This window comes from Pteropus alecto, unplaced genomic scaffold (assembly GCF_000325575.1).
Source record: "Pteropus alecto unplaced genomic scaffold, ASM32557v1 scaffold65, whole genome shotgun sequence".
Taxonomy (NCBI): domain Eukaryota; kingdom Metazoa; phylum Chordata; class Mammalia; order Chiroptera; family Pteropodidae; genus Pteropus; species Pteropus alecto.
This window is the reverse complement of record NW_006439191.1, coordinates 808858-826948: the sequence shown is the minus strand read 5'-3', so window position 1 is coordinate 826948 and position 18091 is coordinate 808858. Positions and strand designations below refer to the sequence as shown.

Sequence of the window (18091 nt, the reverse complement as noted above, 5' to 3'; positions counted from 1 at the left end):
AATAGGCACGGGAGCTACGTACATATCGTTACCCCGTTTTCCAGGAGGAGAAACGGAGGTTCGGAGCATTTAGAAAGTTCTCCAAGTTTATACGCCTAAGAGGTGGTGGAGCCGGCGTGCGGACACCTGCCTGTTCTAAAGCCCTCGTCCCGGGACAGCTGGGGTTCTCCATTCCGGATGGCATGGCCTGCAGAGACCCAGGCCTCGTCCCAGGCCTATTAAATCAGCATCTCCAGGAGTGAGATTCGGGCAACTGTATTCTAAAGCCCCATAGGTGATGAAGTACCGACACGTGCTGGAGAACTCAAAATGCCACGCGAAGTGAAAAATCCATCCACAAAGGACCACATGTCGTGTGATGCCACTTAGATAAGATGCCCAGAATAGGCAAATCTATAGAGTCAGAAAGTGTGTGTAGGACGGAGGGGAGGGGGGTGTTGAGAGATTCAAGGGGAAGTGGGAAGTGAGTGCTGACGTAGGCACCGGGTCTCTTCGGGGCAGTGACTAAAGTGCTCTGAAACACGCGGTGATGTTTGCACAACTCTGCGAATGTCCCCAAAACCATCCACTTGTGCCCTTAGAATGGGTATATTACATGGTGTGTGAATTACATCTCGATCAAGTGATTTTTACGAAAGGCTCCATGGGCGCTTCTGCCGCACCCGCTCTGGTTCAGAACCACTGCCCCCTGCCATTTAAACAGCGGCGCGGACGCCCCCGAAGAATGACAGTCAGTCCTCTTCAAACTATGAGTGATGCAAATACCACTGGGAACAATGAGTAGAAACCGCAAGGTCATTCTCAAATCTGAACTGAAGCCCACTGGCAAGTCTGAGGGTGATTCCATCGAGAAACCATTCGCAGCAAAGCGGATCAACACGGAACAGTCCTTTGTGGCCCACAGTGAGACTGTTTACTATGTGGGCCCAGGAGAAAGACATGGAGCTAGCACCGTCTCCCCATCCCTGGTACGCCTGGTCAGCACACGCACGCTGGCCAGCCAGGACCCTCCGCCTGACCCCACGCAAATAACAGGCATTCCTCCCGCCCCGATGGTCATCAGACCACATCATGGTTGAGGCCCTAAGAATGGAGGGGAACCTTCCAAGGTTCCAGTTTTTAAAGAAATCGCCTCCACCATCAGCACCGTGGAGCGTGGAGACCTGGACCCCCACGAGGCGACGTTTTAAGGATGTGGCAATGGACCGTTCTCTCTGTGCCTTCAGTTAAGCTGTCTCTTCCACCGAGAAAACTCTTCACATGTTCTTAAGTATGGAGTGAGGGTTCAGTTGGGTCAGAGAGAACAAAGAGGTTTTCCGTGATGTGATAATTCTAAACTATTGCTAGTGGCTGTCGAAGGGCCGTGTTAAGACTTGGAGACCGAGACTAAAAACAGACAGGGAGAGGCAGGGAAGCGGGGAGGGAAGAGGGTGGGAACGGAGCCTAGAAGGAGGAGCACTGTGACTAACCAGGAAGACAGGCACGAATGCCCCGGATCTGCCACATTAAAGGAGTTTAAACCAGTCACGTAAACACTGCGTGCCTCAGTTTCTTCCCCTGTAAAACGGAGGCGATCTGAAGCTTATTGAGAAGCAAACAGGAAGTGACATATTTTTCCTTAAGGCTCAAGCAGGACACTGGACATCCACTCGGTATAAGCTGGTTCCCTTCTCTTTCCTTCCCTTCCCCACCCTTCCCCCTTCTCACCGGGAGAGGTCGAGGAGTCATTCAGAGCTGGAAAAAAGTAAAAGTAATGTGCCGTGTAAAGGATACATCCATGAGGCTGATTGTCTCCCTGAAAGTGTTGATGTCGAATCCATCGAATTTTATGTCTCTTCCTAAATATTTAAATAGAAAAGGCGGGGTGGGAATCAGGATCATTTGAAGCCAGCGCAGATAATCCCCACGGAAACCACCGAAGACCCCAGACAGAGAAAGGAGCCGAGTGTGGTCTCCACAAAAACGGGGAGCACAGCCGCAGCCTTCTCGGCAGAGGCCCCCCCGATTCTGCTCAGGCCTTGGGAGGGGGTGCAGGTGCACACCGGTGTTGGGGTTCAGCGTCTGAATCTCGTCTTTGGTACTCACCAGCCACAGACTTTAGCAAGCTGATATCTCTCTGAGCTTTAGTTTCCTCCTCCATTAATTGGGCAGTCAGTGTTGTAAGGAGCCATCAACCAGACCTGGGTCAGGCAGGAAAATTCTGGAGCACTTGAGAAGCCATCAGCATTGCCCTGTCCCCAAAGACTGGCTGGGGATTAAATGAGACAATGGAAGCGAAGTTCTTAACACAGTATTGGGTATATGGTAAGTTCTTAAATATAAAATAAAACAGCTCTCTTTTTAGTGGCTCGGTAGCCTTCTAAGCACTGTCCCCATTTTACAGATAAGGAAACTGAGGCCCAGAGGTTAAATAATGTGCTCAAGAGCTCCTGACCAGCAGGGGGCAGAGCTGGGCTTCAGACCCAGGCCATCGGGCTCCACGGCCCACATGGAGCTGCGCTTGTGAGCACCAGCCACGGCCTCTCAAAAGGCAGCTGTCACCCTCGCTGGAGCCGCAGCCGTCCTTGGTCTCCACGCTCATCTTGCCCTCGGCCGGGAGTCAAGGTAGGAAGGCGCCAAAGACCCAGAGGTGCCCTCCTCCTCCCTCGGCATTTTCTCGGCAAAAGCAGGACTGAGAGCTGGCGCAGAGGCCAGGTCTGTGGACCTGGGAGGGCCCTCCAGCCAGGGCCTGGGCTTGGAGCCCTGGGGAGCTGCTCCGCCTTGCCTCTGGGAGGCCTTGCACTTGGCCGCTCAGCCGTGCCCCTGTGTCCTGCATTCTCACGCTCAGTCCGGCTACAGTGGGTGAACATGCCCATCACTCACCCAGCGGGAAGACTTAACCGGGCCCATCCCGGGGCCAGAGGAGAAGCCAGCTCCGTGCCCATTCACACGAGGCTGGGTCAGATGGGGAGGCAAGGCTTTCTTCGGGGTGCATGCACTTGAGCCCCTGGCCGCCCCCAGGACTTGCTACAGCCTGAGATGGGGACCCACCGCTGTCTGGGAAGGTCAGAACCATCCCTCCCACACGCCTCTCCCCAGCGGTGCACCACAGAGCAGGAGCTGCCATTCCCCACGGGACCAGTCGTTTGTTTTCTGGGGAAACTTCACTCAGGTCACCCTCGGCCCACATCCTGGCTCCCGGGGATCAGGACTCCTACCTGCAGGGTCCTTGGCTCCCTCATCGCCCCTACTTCACCCTGCCCGGCACCCCGCCCTTCCCTTCCTAGCTGCTGGACACTCTCTCAGCCCAGAGGGAACCAGGACCCTGGGGGTCAGAGGCCAAAGGCCCCCTCTCCCCGTCCTGTCTCTGGGTGCTCCCAGCCCAGTGCCGGCTCCCACCCCAGCATCTCACGGGCTCTCACAGACTTTCTGAAAAGACCTAACGTGCAACTTCCGTTCGGAAAGCACCTTGTTCAGAACCGTCTTGAGTTTATTGGCACCGATCTCAAAATCCTAGAAAGAGGAACCCATATGCAAGTCACGCCACGCCCCGCCAAGCTCTCCAAGACGTTAATGTCATCAGACGCCAGGTCCATGGACCCTGTGATTTCAAAAGGCTGTGACATCTTTAAAAACTACGATTGTCACTGTCCCTCCCCCGCAGCCTCGGGGAGAAGCGTGCGTGGCACTTCCCGGGCTGCAGGCTGTCACACAGGGGCTCGATTAAACCAACAGCAAAGGGTGGTGAGTAGCGGATAATGGGAGCTACGTTGACAGGCGTGACACCCCCCGATGTGGACTATCCTCAAATTTTCAAAACAACTCTGCATCCGCTTAAGCGTGAAGGAAGCCGTGATTTTGTAAACTGCTAAACACTATGTACATACAAAATGTAATCCGTAATTGCCACGTGATATAATTGCTTGGGGTTCACAGCTACCAAGCGGCAGAGTCGAGACTCAAAACCTAAGACGTGTCGCCTTTCCCACTGCATCTGTGGGCACTGCCGTTCCGAACAGCAGCCCGCCTCATGCTGGGCATGTAGAGATTTAAGGGACGCGGGCTTCCCATGTGTGTTTGGGATACACACTGGGCTGGACAGACTTGTCCCTCGACTCTCAGCCAAAGGGCAGACCTCACAGGACGGCAGATGAGGCGCAGAGACGGCAGACTGCACCGAGCTCCGGGCTCCAGTCACGACGCTGCCCCGTGTTTGCCGCCAAGTCACTTCCCCTTAGGAAATGAGGTCTCATCATTTGTCCACAGGACAATCCCCCTTCTCCCATCCTCCACCAGTGGCCCGGGCGATTCTGGAAAAAATCGAGATAAGAGCTGCGCAGAGTAGCACACACACTGTGAGGGCAGCCGGTCTCGTTCAGGTGGAGCAGTGAAGCCTGAAGCCCCCCTGAAAAGCCTGCGCGATGGGAACATTGCCCCCACTAGCCTGCCAGGAAAAAGATGGGATGTCGAGGGTCTACGTTCAGACCTCGGCCTGTCCCTGGTGCCCAGCCCGCTCCTCCGCTTCTCTGTGCCCAGCCCTCCACCAACACTGCCCCTTGCTGCAGGGGGAAAAAATAAGGTACACGAAGGACTAGTGTACGAACATGAGCTTAGATTTTTCGTTGCTCTTGATGTTCTTAATAACACATGACCCTGTGGCAGACAAGGCAACGAGGTTTTGTTAGTAAAAATTCCAGTCCGAATATCCACCTAAAACATAAATTGACTCATTTTTGCAAGGGGTCCTCGGCTATGGAGTGATGGCTATGCAAAGGAACTGTGTTCCCGGGTTTTTGCTGCAAAGGATTCTGATGTACTTTCTTCTGTTCCATTCTTAAGTCTGGAAAGCGGCCCTGAGGGTCCCTGGGGGGTGGAGAGTACTTTTTTCCCCCTTCAGTTACAGAATAATTGTTTATGTCTTTTGAAAGTCATGTGGCAACCTCACCCCGCAGGGTAGTGATAGCGAAGGGCCTTGGGGTGATTAGGTCATGAGGGTGGGGCCCCCATGAATGAGATCAGCACCCTTATGAAAGGGACTCCAGAGAGCTCCCCCACCCTCTTTCCACCGTGGGAGGGCACCGCGAGGTCAGCAGTCTGCAGCTTAGAAGAAAAATCTCACCGGAATCTGACCTTGGACTTCCCACCTCCAGAACTGCGAAAGACAAATGCCTGTTGTTTATAAGCTGCCCAGTCTGCGGTGCTTTGTTACAGCCACCGGAGCTGGCTGACACCTTCCAAGGCCCTTCGGCACCCCTTACTGTATCCTTCGCTGAAGTTATCGGGCCAATCGTGACACCTGGAGTCCTGACTTTGCTGTGACTTATGCCCCACAGGACAGGAACTACGACAAACCAATGTTAGCAGGTTGGGGAGAGAAGGTCAGTGGGCACATGCGTCTCCATGCACCCCTCGGCCCTCGTGCTGGCTGAGGGGTGCACGGAGACGCGTGTGCCCACTGAGGGCCAAGGGCTGGCCCTCGGCCGAGCTTGAGCTCCCCAGGCCAAGGGCTGCTGGTCTCCCTGAGGGCCACGAGGCAGCAGGACAGGGAGCACCAGGCCTGCCCCAGCCAGGTGAGCTGAGCAGCCATCCACCCGCGCTGGGCGATTCCTCCCGCCCCTAAAGGATATTGATTTTGGGGAGTTCTGCTGCCCTGGCTTTTTAGTCGGGGCCCTGATCTGACGGGGCCGGTTTACAAAGAGAGAGGCTTTGGGCGAGACCCGGAGACTCAGGTTTTCTGTTTCCTTAAGGGGCCGTCGACACAGCGAGACTGACATTCTCTCCCGCCCCAGTGCAGGAAAGGCCTCGGTCTGAAGACAGGAAGGGGCGGGAGGTGGGTGCTGACATCGCTGGCCTTACCCTTCTTACTCGTGGAGACTCACGAGTGTGCAGACGCAAGCGAGCCAAGCATCCTCGACCAAGTTCCCGCCAGTCTCAGAGGTTACGTGCATGTAGTGTAGCGAGTGTGTGTGTGTGTGTGTGATATGCGTGTATGGGGGCATGTGCATGCATGTGTGTATACCTATGTGTGCACGTGTGTGGGACGTGTGTGATATGCGTGTATGGGGGCATGTGCATGCATGTGTGTGCACGTGTGTGGGACGTGTGTGGGACGTGTGTGGGGTGTGTGTGAGGAGGTGGTGCTTTTATGTATATGTGTGTATTCACGTCTGTGGTGTGTGGTATGTGTGTCTGTGGTGTGGTGTGTGTGTGTGTGTGGTGTGTGTGGTGTGTGGTGTGTGTGTCTATGGTGTGTGTGGTGTGCGTGTGTGTGTGTGGTTTGTGTGTGTGTGGTTTGCGTGTGTGGTGTGTGTGTTGCGTGTGTGTTGTGTGTGTGTGTGGTGTATGTGGTGTGTGTATGTGGTGTGCGTGTATCTGTGGTGTGTATATGGTGTGTGTGTGTTGTGTGTTGTGTGTTGTGTGTGTTGTGTGTGTGTTGTGTATGTGGTGTGTGTGTTGTGTATGTGGTGTGTGTATGTGGTGTGCGTGTATCTGTGGTGTGTATACGGTGTGTGTGTGGTGTGTGTGTGTTGTGTGGGGTGTGTGTGTGTGTGTGTGTGTGTTGTATGGGGTGTGTGTGTGTGTGTGTAAGGGGAGAGATGGTGCTTTCTAGATCCTACTCTCTGGGCCTCACGTGCCCACCCTGGTGGCAGGAAAGCCCTCTAACCAGGCTATTACTGGGGTCCCATCTCTCCAGCTAGACCTTTTTTTAAGAAAATCCCCCAGTGTCCTATAGACCAAAGTAGAAGGGCGGGAAGGGCACCCAGTGAAGGACCCTTGAGACCTGCGGTGTTTTACGCATTTCTTCTGGGAGGCATCGGCCGGGAGCCGAGGATGGGTCACACTCAGGGACGGGGCCACAGCCGTCCACCACCCCGGGCCCCCAGACTCCCACACACCGCGCTGGGAAAGGACACGCACAGGGCCCGGGCCTTCTTCTCCGAGAACACCCTCAGGCAGAAGTCGCCGTCCTGGGAGAGCTCGAAGGTGGACGGCACCACCAGGTACTCCCCCGGGGGAGCCAGGCCTGGGCTGGGCTGTTGACATAGGTGCTGGAGCGGGCCGAGGGCTGGTGGCCCAGGAAGAAGTACTGGCCCAGGTGCACGTCCGTGTGACTCTCCAGCTGCTGACAGCAACGGTCGGAGTCAATACCTCTGAAACCCCGGAAGACGGGGGCTGAAGAGTGGGGGGCGATCATGCTGACTTAGGGATGGGCGACTTTTAACGCTGGGCCAAGAATCAGGATGCTTTGGATTCTGCCGTGAAGTCAGGTTGTGTTGATCAAAAATGTATTTAGAGCATCTTCTGGGGCCCAGGCCCTGTTTCAGGCACTGCCCTTGACTACGTGACCTTGGCCAGACCCTTAGCCTGCTTCCAGTTAAAAGAAGGGTCCAATAGCGGGGTCTCCAGTGTGTGCTCAGCTTCTCTCCCGGTAATTGGCATGAATCTCCCACCCACTGAATCCAACACTCTTACTCCGTGCTGTCCCTGGAGTGTGGCGCTGAGCACCCAGTACAGGCCTGTGGCTGGAAAAGTCAGTTTAAATCCTGGTCCTCGAGCAAAAGCAGCCAGGAGCGTGTGACTATTTGGGAAAATGGCTCTGTGAGGCGACAGGGAGGGCAGGGGCGCAGCTCCCGAGGCGGCAGACGGCGGGGGTGGCCCACCCAGGCCTCCCTCCGGGCCTCGTCTCTCCTCGGAGACGGGAGGATGCTCCCCATGACTCATTTGTTTGCTGAGGGAAAGGGAGGCTGTCGGCGTGTGACATGGGCTAATTAGCGACTGCAGAGTGCTTCGAAAACACAGGTGTCGATGTGATTATCGCTGTAATTAAGCCTCCCATCACACTGTACCTTTATGACCAGTCTTCATCGAGACGCCCATGGCAGAGGGCCGGAGCTGCAAGGACTGTGACCTCTGTGTGACCCGGAGCCAGATCGTCCACCCCAGAGTGGACAGTGTCCCTTCAAGGTCACCAGATCCTCTTTGGCTCACGGGTCTGCTAGGCGGGGGAGAAAGCAGAGCCATCTGCCCGCAGTGCCCTGGTCAGGACTCCACGGCGTCCCCCGGCCAGCCCCCGCTGACCTGGGTACAGGGACAGCCACGGCACTGGGGAGACCCCTGAAAAGGTGTATACTCTTGGCAAGAGAATGCCAGGGATGGCCAGCTAGGCCATGGGCAAGGTCTACGTGTCATGGAGTTGAATGTCATTCTTGTCATCCCCAGCAGGGGGCGTCCTCGGTGGAGCGGGAGTGAGAAGCAAACTCTCATTCGGGTTAGGCCGGGAAGGGGGAGAACTGAATTCTTGCAAGAACCCAGGGATGGGACGCACTGCAGAAGCCTCGTTTGGGAAGTCAGCGTGGGAGCTGGAGGACACTGAGGCGAGAGCTGTGTCCCCTCCGTCCCGCCAGGAGCTCCGAAAGGATGCGCCACCAGGCCCCTGGCCCTCACGTCTCCCCCTGGCGTAGCTCAGCTGAGGGTAACAGGATGGGAGTCAAGCGGGTTCACCTGAAGGCGACTCTCTCAGTGTAGGCCCCGGACCAGCAGGAGCCCCCTGGGAAACTCGACAGAAATGTGAATTCCCAGGCCCCACCCCAGACCTACAGAATCAGGGCGGGGCCCAGCAGTCTGGGCTTTGACGAGGCCCCAGAGGGTTCCGAGGCCATGGTTTGAGAAGCGTTGACCGAAGATCACTGGTACTTGCCAGGCACAGGACCCACGGTGATGCAGAGGGCACTGGGAGGTGCTGTTGGGGAGGTTCCGCTGTGTGTACGTGTGACGGTGTGGCGTCTCCCTCACCTAAACGGGACATTTCCGATGGGAGCCGCCGCATGCGTTCGTGAGCCAAGGGGCAGGTAGACCAGTCGTCTGTAGCCTCGGCACAAGGCCTGGGCTGGAGCCCGAAAATGTGGGCCTCGTTGCCACATGCCACAGAGCTGGCCGAGCCTGAGAACCCGGGAAAGCGGAGGTGGGACTGTGCAGCATGGCGAATACACGTCTAAGTAATTAGTGTCCCTGCCTCCAGCTGGGGTAGCCCCACGTACGACGGTGGCTCTTAACCTCGACCACACGTTGGAGCCGGAGATTCTGACACATGGTAAGTCCTCACCTAATGTCGTCAATAGGTTCTTAGAAACTATGACTTTCAATGAAACCACGAACGTATAACGAACCAATATTACACTGGGCTCATCGATAGAAACAAGAATTAAGTTTCTACGGCGTATTTCTGGTCACAAAAACATTGTCGAACTTCTAAATAAAGACCCACATCCCTTCTAACATTAAACACTGAAATACGTGAGCTGTGCATCCGCTGAAGAAAGATGAACGGGAACAAGTCAGATCATCATTTTCTAATCCACTGATTCTAGTTTAGGGTCTCGGGGGGCCAGGGCCTCCCCGGGCAGCTCGAGGTGCAAGGCGGGACCACCCTGGCCAGGACACCACTCTGTCACAGGGCCACTCACACCCACGCTCACTCAGATGGTGACAATTTCTAAATGCTCAGCAAGTATCCCCAGGAGAGGCTCGGCGTGCCAGAACGAACTGGGGCCTTTGTGCTGGCTGCATGGAGCCCCGCAGGTCCCCTCCCCAGGGGTGCTGCCTGGGGCTCCTCCTTTCAACTGGCCAGGCAGCCAGGATAGCTGGGAGAGCCTGGGACAGCAGCAGGAAACCCCAGATGTAAGCATGACAATGACCCTGTCTCTTTAACCCCGTTGTAAATCACAGAGGCGGCCCAGGAAAAGCCCAGAGCCAGAAAGGCAGGTTGGCGCTTCCTTTTCTTAGCCGAGATCAGGGCGTTTATTTCTGTGGCTCAAGAGGAGCCTAAGGTGTGCTGTAATTATCTTGTTCTGATCCGACCAGCAAGCACACAGAGGACAAAGGTCACCACTGTCCTGCCAGGTGGCACTCGGGATTGCCTTTAGCAGCTCTCAGGGGGACCGGCTCACCAGACCATGTGGGAGCCCGCGTAGGGGAGAACCGAACCGGCTGCCCTGGGAGGAGCCGATGCTGCTGCGTGCTCATCTGCGAAGGCAGCCGAGCTCCGTCTTACCGAAGGAAGGACATCTCTGTCGGCACTCACATACCTCTTTGGGGACCTACGGGGCGGGAGAAAAGAGCAGGTCACCTGAGAGTGCCCAGGTCCTCCCTTTGCGCCTTTGCACCCCCTCCCCCACTGTAACCCTGGGCCACCAGCGGGGAGGAAGTGGGCGCTCAAGTGAGAGACTAGTCAGCATTTCTGAAACTGGAAAGTCGGTGATGAATTTCAAGGCCCTCTGTACACCACTGAGCCCCAGAAATCTGAAAGGAAAAAAAAGAGGCTCCACTTTGTTACTTTATTTTCTAGTTGTAGAATCCACCAGGATCCCCAATTCTTCAGGGGTAATAACCTTGGATTTAAATGAGCACGAACACGTTACAGACCTACAGACCTGGCCTCCGGATCAAGGGGGCCCAGAAAGGGGGCTCTCACGCAACCCGAGCCATGACTCATCCTGACCTTGGCCACAGCGGCTGGGTCAAGAACAGGCACGTGACCAAGCGGAGTCCATCAGAGGCTTCTCCAGGGTTCTAGAATTGGAACTAAGGGAAGGGGGGCTCCTTCTTTTACACTGTAATAGTAGGGGGTGCTGTGCAAAAGGCTAGACCAGGAGAATGTCGCCCACAGCAGAGAGGAGAGGGAGAGAGAATGGGCCCTGACAGCAGGCCAGCCCCTGGTTCCAAGTGTCCCTGCCCTCCCCTGGATTTGGTGACATGAGCGGGCGAATTCTTTTTTCACTGATCTAGTAGATTTAGGCTCGATTATCCGCGACTTGGAAGGCCGACGCCCACAGGAGATCGGCTCTCAGAGACAGAGTGAGCCCTCCAGGCCCAGGGCAGAGAAGAGGGTTCAAGGTCCCCTTGTCACTTTCTCCCTCTGTCCCTGCCACATCGGCTCTTTTGACCAGGGAGAGAGTCGTCTGGGTCCACGGGCAACTGCCTGTAACTCGGGGGTGGCGGGAGCGGCAAATTAGGGAAAATTTGGATCGGCTGGCCTCCTCGCTCTGGCGCCCCCACTTGTAATTGTCGGCAGAGGTAGAAACGGCCTGGGTCAGTGTGGCTCTTCAACTTTGAGTTAAAACCAAAATCCCGCACGCAGAGGCCCCGCTGTCTCTGAGCACAGAGGTCCTCAGGGACTTGCCTCTCCCCTCACTGCCTGAAAACCTGCACTCGGCTGGCAGGGGCGGCTGGCAGGGACTCTCCCAGCAGCTGGCGGCCTTCCCAGCCACCACGTCCACGGCTGCTGGCGGTACCCTCCAGATCCGCCCCTCCCGGAGTCACCGCGGGTCTGAGCCAGCACACCTTAGCCCCCGCCCACTGACAGAAGCAAACCTACAGCCACCTTTGAAATGCAGGATCCTGGATACAAACGACAGGCTCGCCTGGCAGAAGCCCCTTGTCACCGCGGGAAGATGAAAGGGAGAGAGAGGAGGGCTCTTTAGCCTTCCGGGTTTCTGGCTGCTTCTCAATCAATCAGTGTCAGGTTTTCAACCTCAAATCAGACTCCAGTTTGCAGACCGTTAAAGCCATAGGAGGCAGTTACAGGGGTCAGAGAACGGTACCCTGAAATACTCCCTCCCTACGACCCCAGGTACTCCCTACGACCCCAAGTACTTCCTACAATGCCAGGTACCCCCTATAACCCCAAGTACTCCCTACAACTCCAGGTATTCCCTATAACCTTATATACCCCCCCTCGATCTAACTAAAACTGCTTGTATTCACAGATGTAACCTTATATACCCCCCCAATCTAACAAACCGCTTGTATTCACAGATGTCATACTCTAAATTTTATGCCTCCAGCTACAAGAAGGCCCACAGATTACATTCATGGGGTTATTTTATAAGCTGCTAGAATTCGATGTCCAAAAAATTGACATGCTGCACACATATGTATATTTACGAGTGCAAAGGCCATGCCAGCAAGGTCATCGCAGTATGTCAGCCCACGTCCCTTTGAAAGAATGCTTTGCTGATCTGGTTACATAAGGTGGGGCCAGTGAATGAAGAACGGGTGGCCACAGTCACTGAGGAGCCTACTCTTCAGCCAGGCCCACCTACTCCCTGCTCTCCAAGACCATCACTGACTCTCCAGCTGCCAAGAAGCACACGGTGTCCCTTCCGGCTGGAATGTTCTCCCTCTTCCCCGCTAAAATCCAGCTCATCCTTTAAATCCCGATCAAAGTTTCCTCTTCCGTGAAGCGTCTCTCTCTCTGAGGAGCACCCGGCCCACCCCTGTGTTGCTCCCCATCACAGCAGATTTGACTTGCCCTGTTGACAGTGGGTCTGATTTCCTCTCGAGGTTGTGGGCCCCTTAAGAGCAGTAACGGCGAGCTTTCTGCACAGCGCCTAGCACGTAGTGAGTGCTCATTAAAGCGAGTTGACTTGATATGCACATGGTAAGCGACTTCTCATGTTTTCAGCAAAGGCTCTAGTCTGGAGCTGTTTACATTCTGGATGGGGAAGGATGGGCTAAGCTGGACTAGAATCGGAGCTTATTTATTTGACGTTCTTTTCTCCTGCCATCAAGCAGCAAGTATTTTCCAACGTAAAACACACACACACACATTCGCACGCCCTAAATTCTAAAGCTCTGAGTTCCAAAATAAGAGAAAGGAGCTGGAGGTGGCATGACCTTGACAACTGCCCTTCTCGTCACCTGTTTCTTATTACGACACTTGTTTCTCATGCAGTAATTTATAGCGAGATGTCCGGCCTCCAGCCAGCTTTTGGTATCCCTGATTAGAAGTGTATTTTTCCCAAGAAATTCATTTTGGTCCCCAGTCCAGAGACATCAGTGCTGAAAATGACTATCTATGTGGCTTCGCTCACCTCAGCTCATGCCCCGTGTGTTCCAACAGGCGTCTCAAGGTTGCCCGGGTAGAGAGGGGTAATTGTCTTTGGCTCTCATGTCCAGCCTTACTTCCCCCATTCTGCGATGCCCCTCATGCTCTTTGTGTTACCTCAAGTGCCTTATGCCCCATATTCTTGGCTCCTGTCCCCAGAGAAGCCTATACTTGGAAAGAGTCTAATAGGCATGTTTACACGGATCCCTCAATGACAGGCAAAGTTTAATGAATTATACAGCCCAACGTTAACAGCAGAGACTTAAGCCATAGGAATGAATCTCTAACTGTGGAATTCAGGCCTCAGGAAGTCCCCTGGAAGAGGCATTCGGGCAAGCAAGGAGCATGGCTGAGTAGGAATAGTCAAGCCATCGGAAGGACATGCTCCAATTACCGACCAAAATGTTCCGACCGAAGACCCCGAGCATGTGACGAGGGCTGACCTCAGCTCGGGACTACCTTGCAGACGGCATAGCCGATGCTCAGCACGCCCTGTTCTAGTCTCTTCTGTCACTGGCGATTCTTCTGCATCAGGCCCAGCAGCACCGTGCAGCGGGGTTCACCATCACCCTCCTCCTGGTGGTCGTCCGCCTCATCCAAACGGATTTTGAACTGGGCGTTGGTCTAGTAAGTGGCCGGAAGTCACCAGCTGGTGGTGGTTCCCCCATGGGGGATGAGGAGACAGAAGAATGAAATGAAAGGGAAGAACCTTGGTCATCCCAAGGGAAGCATAATTCTGGCCAAACTCTGCCTGGTAAGCAGCCTGGGCAAGTTTCCTTTACAAGGTAGTCAGGCATTTCCTCCCAGCTTCCTGCCCCACCCACACACCGAGACATGTCCCGTAGCATTCAGACGCTTCGCATGTGTCCATTTGATCGACAAGGAGCCCAGGTATGCTTGACCGGGAATATTCAAGGTCCCATAGCCCCAGGTTACACTGGGGCCCCCTAGGAAGTAATTTCCAGGTCTTCCTGGAGAAATGGTGGACATCTCTTTGGTGTCAGCTCCTGGCCTATGAAGACAGACCCACCTCCTGGACGAAGGAAGATCTCTAGGTAAGAAGCATATCCCTAGTCCAGGCAGATGTGCTACTTAGGAGGCCTCTGCTGACAGGCCATAAAGGCAGTCACTCTCATCCGTCTGATGGTCATGTGTTCTCCCTCACAGAGGCCCCAGCTTCAGACCACAGACCAAAGCTGCCCTAATTGCTGATGCTCTGTCCATCCGCCCAGTTTGCGGCCCCCTGAGGAGACACACTCCCTTCAAGAGCAAGTCACTTAATAATGCACGAGATGTAATAATTGGCGATTAAGGATGCCTGCCGCACCACCCATGGATGTTTAAACAGACTGCTGCATTTCGAATATTATTTTTTAATACTCTCTCAACATAGTAACTGTACTGGCGAAGGCACAGAGAGGTCGATGGGTCATCCCAGGGCGCACAGCAATTCTATGACAGTCAAGTGGCCGAGCATAACTGAAGAAGACGGGCCTGACGGGCATCGCCATGCCAGGGCCACGACGATTTCCACGATGATGTAGGGGAACGAGGGGAGCGAGGAGGGGGCGCAGTTCTTACAGCCTCTCGATAAGGGTCCAACTTGGTGAGATAACAAGGCACTCGCGGGCGACCAAAAGCCACCGACGATTATTTTTTTCTTGATGGTCAGATTATTTATCCGATGCCACCTTCTCGGAATCTCTACTCCCTGATTCTTTTCTTTCCGGCATAAGGGTGTGGATTTTATAGCCAAACACGTGCAGGTTCCAGTGGGGACAGAGCCGATTCTGCACTCGTCTGTACTTACATCTGTACCGAGGGCAGGAGCCATCCATCTCCTCCCGACAGCTACTTGGCGGCACGGATGCGACAGTGATTTGGCACACACGGGGGTACCTTAGGCCATCCCTGCAGTTCCGAGCTCCCAGAATGATCCGTGCAAATTTCCTACGCATTTTCTAAGAGCTGGCGAATGGCAAGCGTATTTTAATTTCTCCTGCCTGCAACGTGACTGCAATCTCTACATTTTTTTGTTTGTTTGTTTGTTTGTTTACTCCTCAACCGAAGTGGAGGATGAGAACGGGCCATAAAAATAAATGCCACTTGTATAACGCTCCCCGCTTACGGAGCATTTCTGAAGGTGGGCGGTATCGCTCCGTTTTGGGGGTTAAGGAACTGAAGCTCAGGAAAAGGACCATCCGAGGCCCCACAGCCGGGAAGCTGACGGTGGCAGGAAAGGGCCTCCCTTCCTTCTCCTCTGCTGGGTGGTCACCTCTCCCAGCAGAGATGGGCGCTCTGGGAGGGCTGGTCACGCCCCAGGCCTGCACTCATGGGGGAATTGGTTACGGCGCCACTTCCTCTGCACGGAGCACGGCCCTGCAATGAGCTCCCTGCAAGGAGCTCCGCGTCAGAAGAAGGCGGTGGCCCTGTCCCATCAATCAACATGTCACCACGGACAGGGAGGGCGCACAGGCCTGGGGGGTGGGCGGCGGAGTGGGCGGGGCTTTCCTTCATCCTCCGGGGAGATGTGGGGTCGATCTGTTCAGAGTTTCTTCCTCGGGTGCTGCCTCGGCTGTTCCGACCTAGGAGGAGGCTGTAAATGTCTGTGTTAGTGACCTGCGGGAAGAGGGGGCCTCCCGCCTTCATAAGATGAGGGTCAGGGCAGAGACAGTGGTTAGCACCAGACTCTCCCCGCCAGAAACTGAGCTCCAGTGACTCTCCCACGAGAGAGGGGAGCGGCCGCTCACAGGCCCTGTGCGCGGCCACCCCTGGCCCACGCGGTTGGGCCCCTCCCCCTGTGACTCAAAGCAAAGTGGCTGCTCTGATGGACGCAGTCACTTAAACAGGAGATGAGGCACCCGGGTTCCTCCAGCGCACCGTCCCAGAGCTCAGCCGGATGGGTGCCCGTCAACTGGGTGAGAACAGGAGGCCTTAGCGCAGGGCACCGAGAACGTGGTCACTAAGGAGAAGCACACCCCTTGGGGACGGGGGCGCGCAGGTGAAGCGAGGACAGTTCGAGCACACGGCAGCTGGAGAACAGTGCTCCGTCAGATCGGGCCCCCGGCGAGGGGCTGCAGAGCCTGCCCACCCTCGCCGCCCTGGCCTCCAAGCCCCAGCGGGGAGCAGGGCCTCGCGCGCTGCCCGGGAGCCGGGGGACATTGCCCAGAGATGAACCTGCGAAGACACCCAGCTCGGGGAGCATGAGCCAGGGGAGGCGGCCCGGGTGGCCCGAGCAGCCCGTCGCCTCACCTGGGTCGCTCTGGCAGCCGCCGGCGGTGGAGCCCCGCGCCCAGCGGCCATTGAACAGGACCAGGTTCCACTTGTGCATCTCCTCGCTGCTCAGGGAGTCTGGAGACAGGCTGCAGATCTCCAGCCGTGAGAACTGCCTCAGGAAATCCGCAAAGGACATCCTGGGGGCAGAGGGGCCAGAGGGCTGTCCGTCAAGGGGGCTGGGCCAGGCAGGTAAGGGACAGTGTGCCTCCTGGGCACAGGCGAGCGCCCAGCTTTCCACAGCCCACCGATGCAGACACTCAGGGACCGCTGTCCCATTTCTTCACTGTGATGAGCTTCTCCCATCTGACTAGAGAGCCCTCCTCACATGCCTCGCCAGCCGAGCGAACAGAATGAACCGTAAACCAGAAGAGACCCCAGGAGGTGATCTGAACAACGCTCCTGCCTTGGGTCCGGTTACCCCTACACGCTCTAAGCCACGGCACGTTCAGGGGTGTCCTTATTATCTTCCTTAGCCCACCCACGAGGGAAGCGACCCTATTTTGATGAGAAGCGAAATCTTAGATGAAAGAAATAGGAGCGATTTATGTCACTGGATGGACACAGAGAGGGAGGGAGACAGGCTGAGAGCTCATCTACGTGGCGGGCCCGACGTCGTGGCCGCGACACTTCGGACGTCCCGGCGCAGAGGCAGAGTTACGCGAGGGCAAAAGGGGGAGCAGAATGAAGCACCCCTGGCCGGGAACCGTGTCGCATTTCTGGAGCACCTAGAGATACGCTTGCCCTCCGTCCAAACTGGGGGTGAACCCGCAACAGAGGGCCGGGGCCCCCGCAGACCGCTCTCTCACCAAAACTCCCCGTCCTCCGCTGTCTTGGCCAGCTCTCCTTTCTGCCTGGGATCTGTGTAATTCCACTCTGGGGCACTGAGGAAAAAAATCATAGAATGTATTTTTCTATTATTATGTTTATTTTAAAATAATAAAATTCAAACTTTTTTTTTTTTTTTAATGAAACAGACGTGGCTGTTCCCGTAGGGTTAGTTGCCATGCAAGCTGTTCACTACAGCTGAACTTCTCCCAAAAGGGCATGGGGGCTGGGGAGGGCACAGTGTAGGGCAGGGACAGAGGCCGGGGACATGGACCCTACGGTCACTGGAAGGAGAACCCTGATGTGCGGCGGGAACATTATGCCACGGCCTGGCCCCTAAATTCACTCTCCAGGCAAACTTCACATTTCTAATGAGGATCCAGGGCCCCAGTCCCAAGGCGGAGGGAGCTGATGTGAGGCCTGTCACAGACAGGCACGCACACCAGCATCCATTGCTAAGTTGTCATTCTGGCTTATCCATCAGTCTGGGGTGAAGACGTTATGAGAGGGTCTGACCATCTCTGGGCACGAGGCCATGGCCCACTGCCTGAGCCTGCGAGAATGCCAGCGAGGCCAGTTTCATGGCAATTTCACTGAAGTATTGTCGCCCTGTGAGGCCGCCTGCTGGCGGCCTTTCTGTGACGCTGCCCACAAGCTTTGTTCAAGTGTCATCTCCAGCTACCTGAACTTTACAAACTTAGGTTTTTCTGAAACATTCATGCCATGTTTAAATAGCTAAACAATATCAAGATCTGTCGTTTTTAAAAATCTCTTTCCTGAATGCTCTCAGCAAAACCTGAGCCCCTCCTCTTCCCTGCTTAAAAGCTGGGGCACACCCAACCCAGCCACTGAGAACCCCAAGGGATCCCACAGGAGATCCCCCAGGGCCTCTTCAATTCCCTGAAACATTAATTGGATCAGAACCACATCTTAAAAGGTGCCCTTTGTAAACAAAGACTAGGGGGCAAGTTGGAGAATTCTAAATCTGACCTAAATCTCCCAGATGATTTAAAAAAATATAAATAGATAGATAGATAGATAGATAGATAGATAGATAGTTAGATATAGATATATATAGATATTTAATTTAATTAGACATTGAGCTGAGCCTGGAACACTTACCTC

General features: G+C 55.2%; 1 protein-coding gene across 1 annotated transcript in view; it reads right to left on the bottom strand.

Moving 5' to 3' along the window:
• LOC102884601 (calpain-8) overlaps window positions 1-18091 on the bottom strand; it is a 47491-nt gene that overhangs the window by 4798 nt on the left and 24602 nt on the right. The window contains 8 exon segments of the mRNA XM_015592746.1: window positions 1774-1834; window positions 3431-3492; window positions 6876-7015; window positions 7018-7099; window positions 10065-10076; window positions 13325-13507; window positions 16125-16278; window positions 16948-17022. Coding sequence (XP_015448232.1) covers window positions 1774-1834; window positions 3431-3492; window positions 6876-7015; window positions 7018-7099; window positions 10065-10076; window positions 13325-13507; window positions 16125-16278; window positions 16948-17022 — 769 coding nt within the window.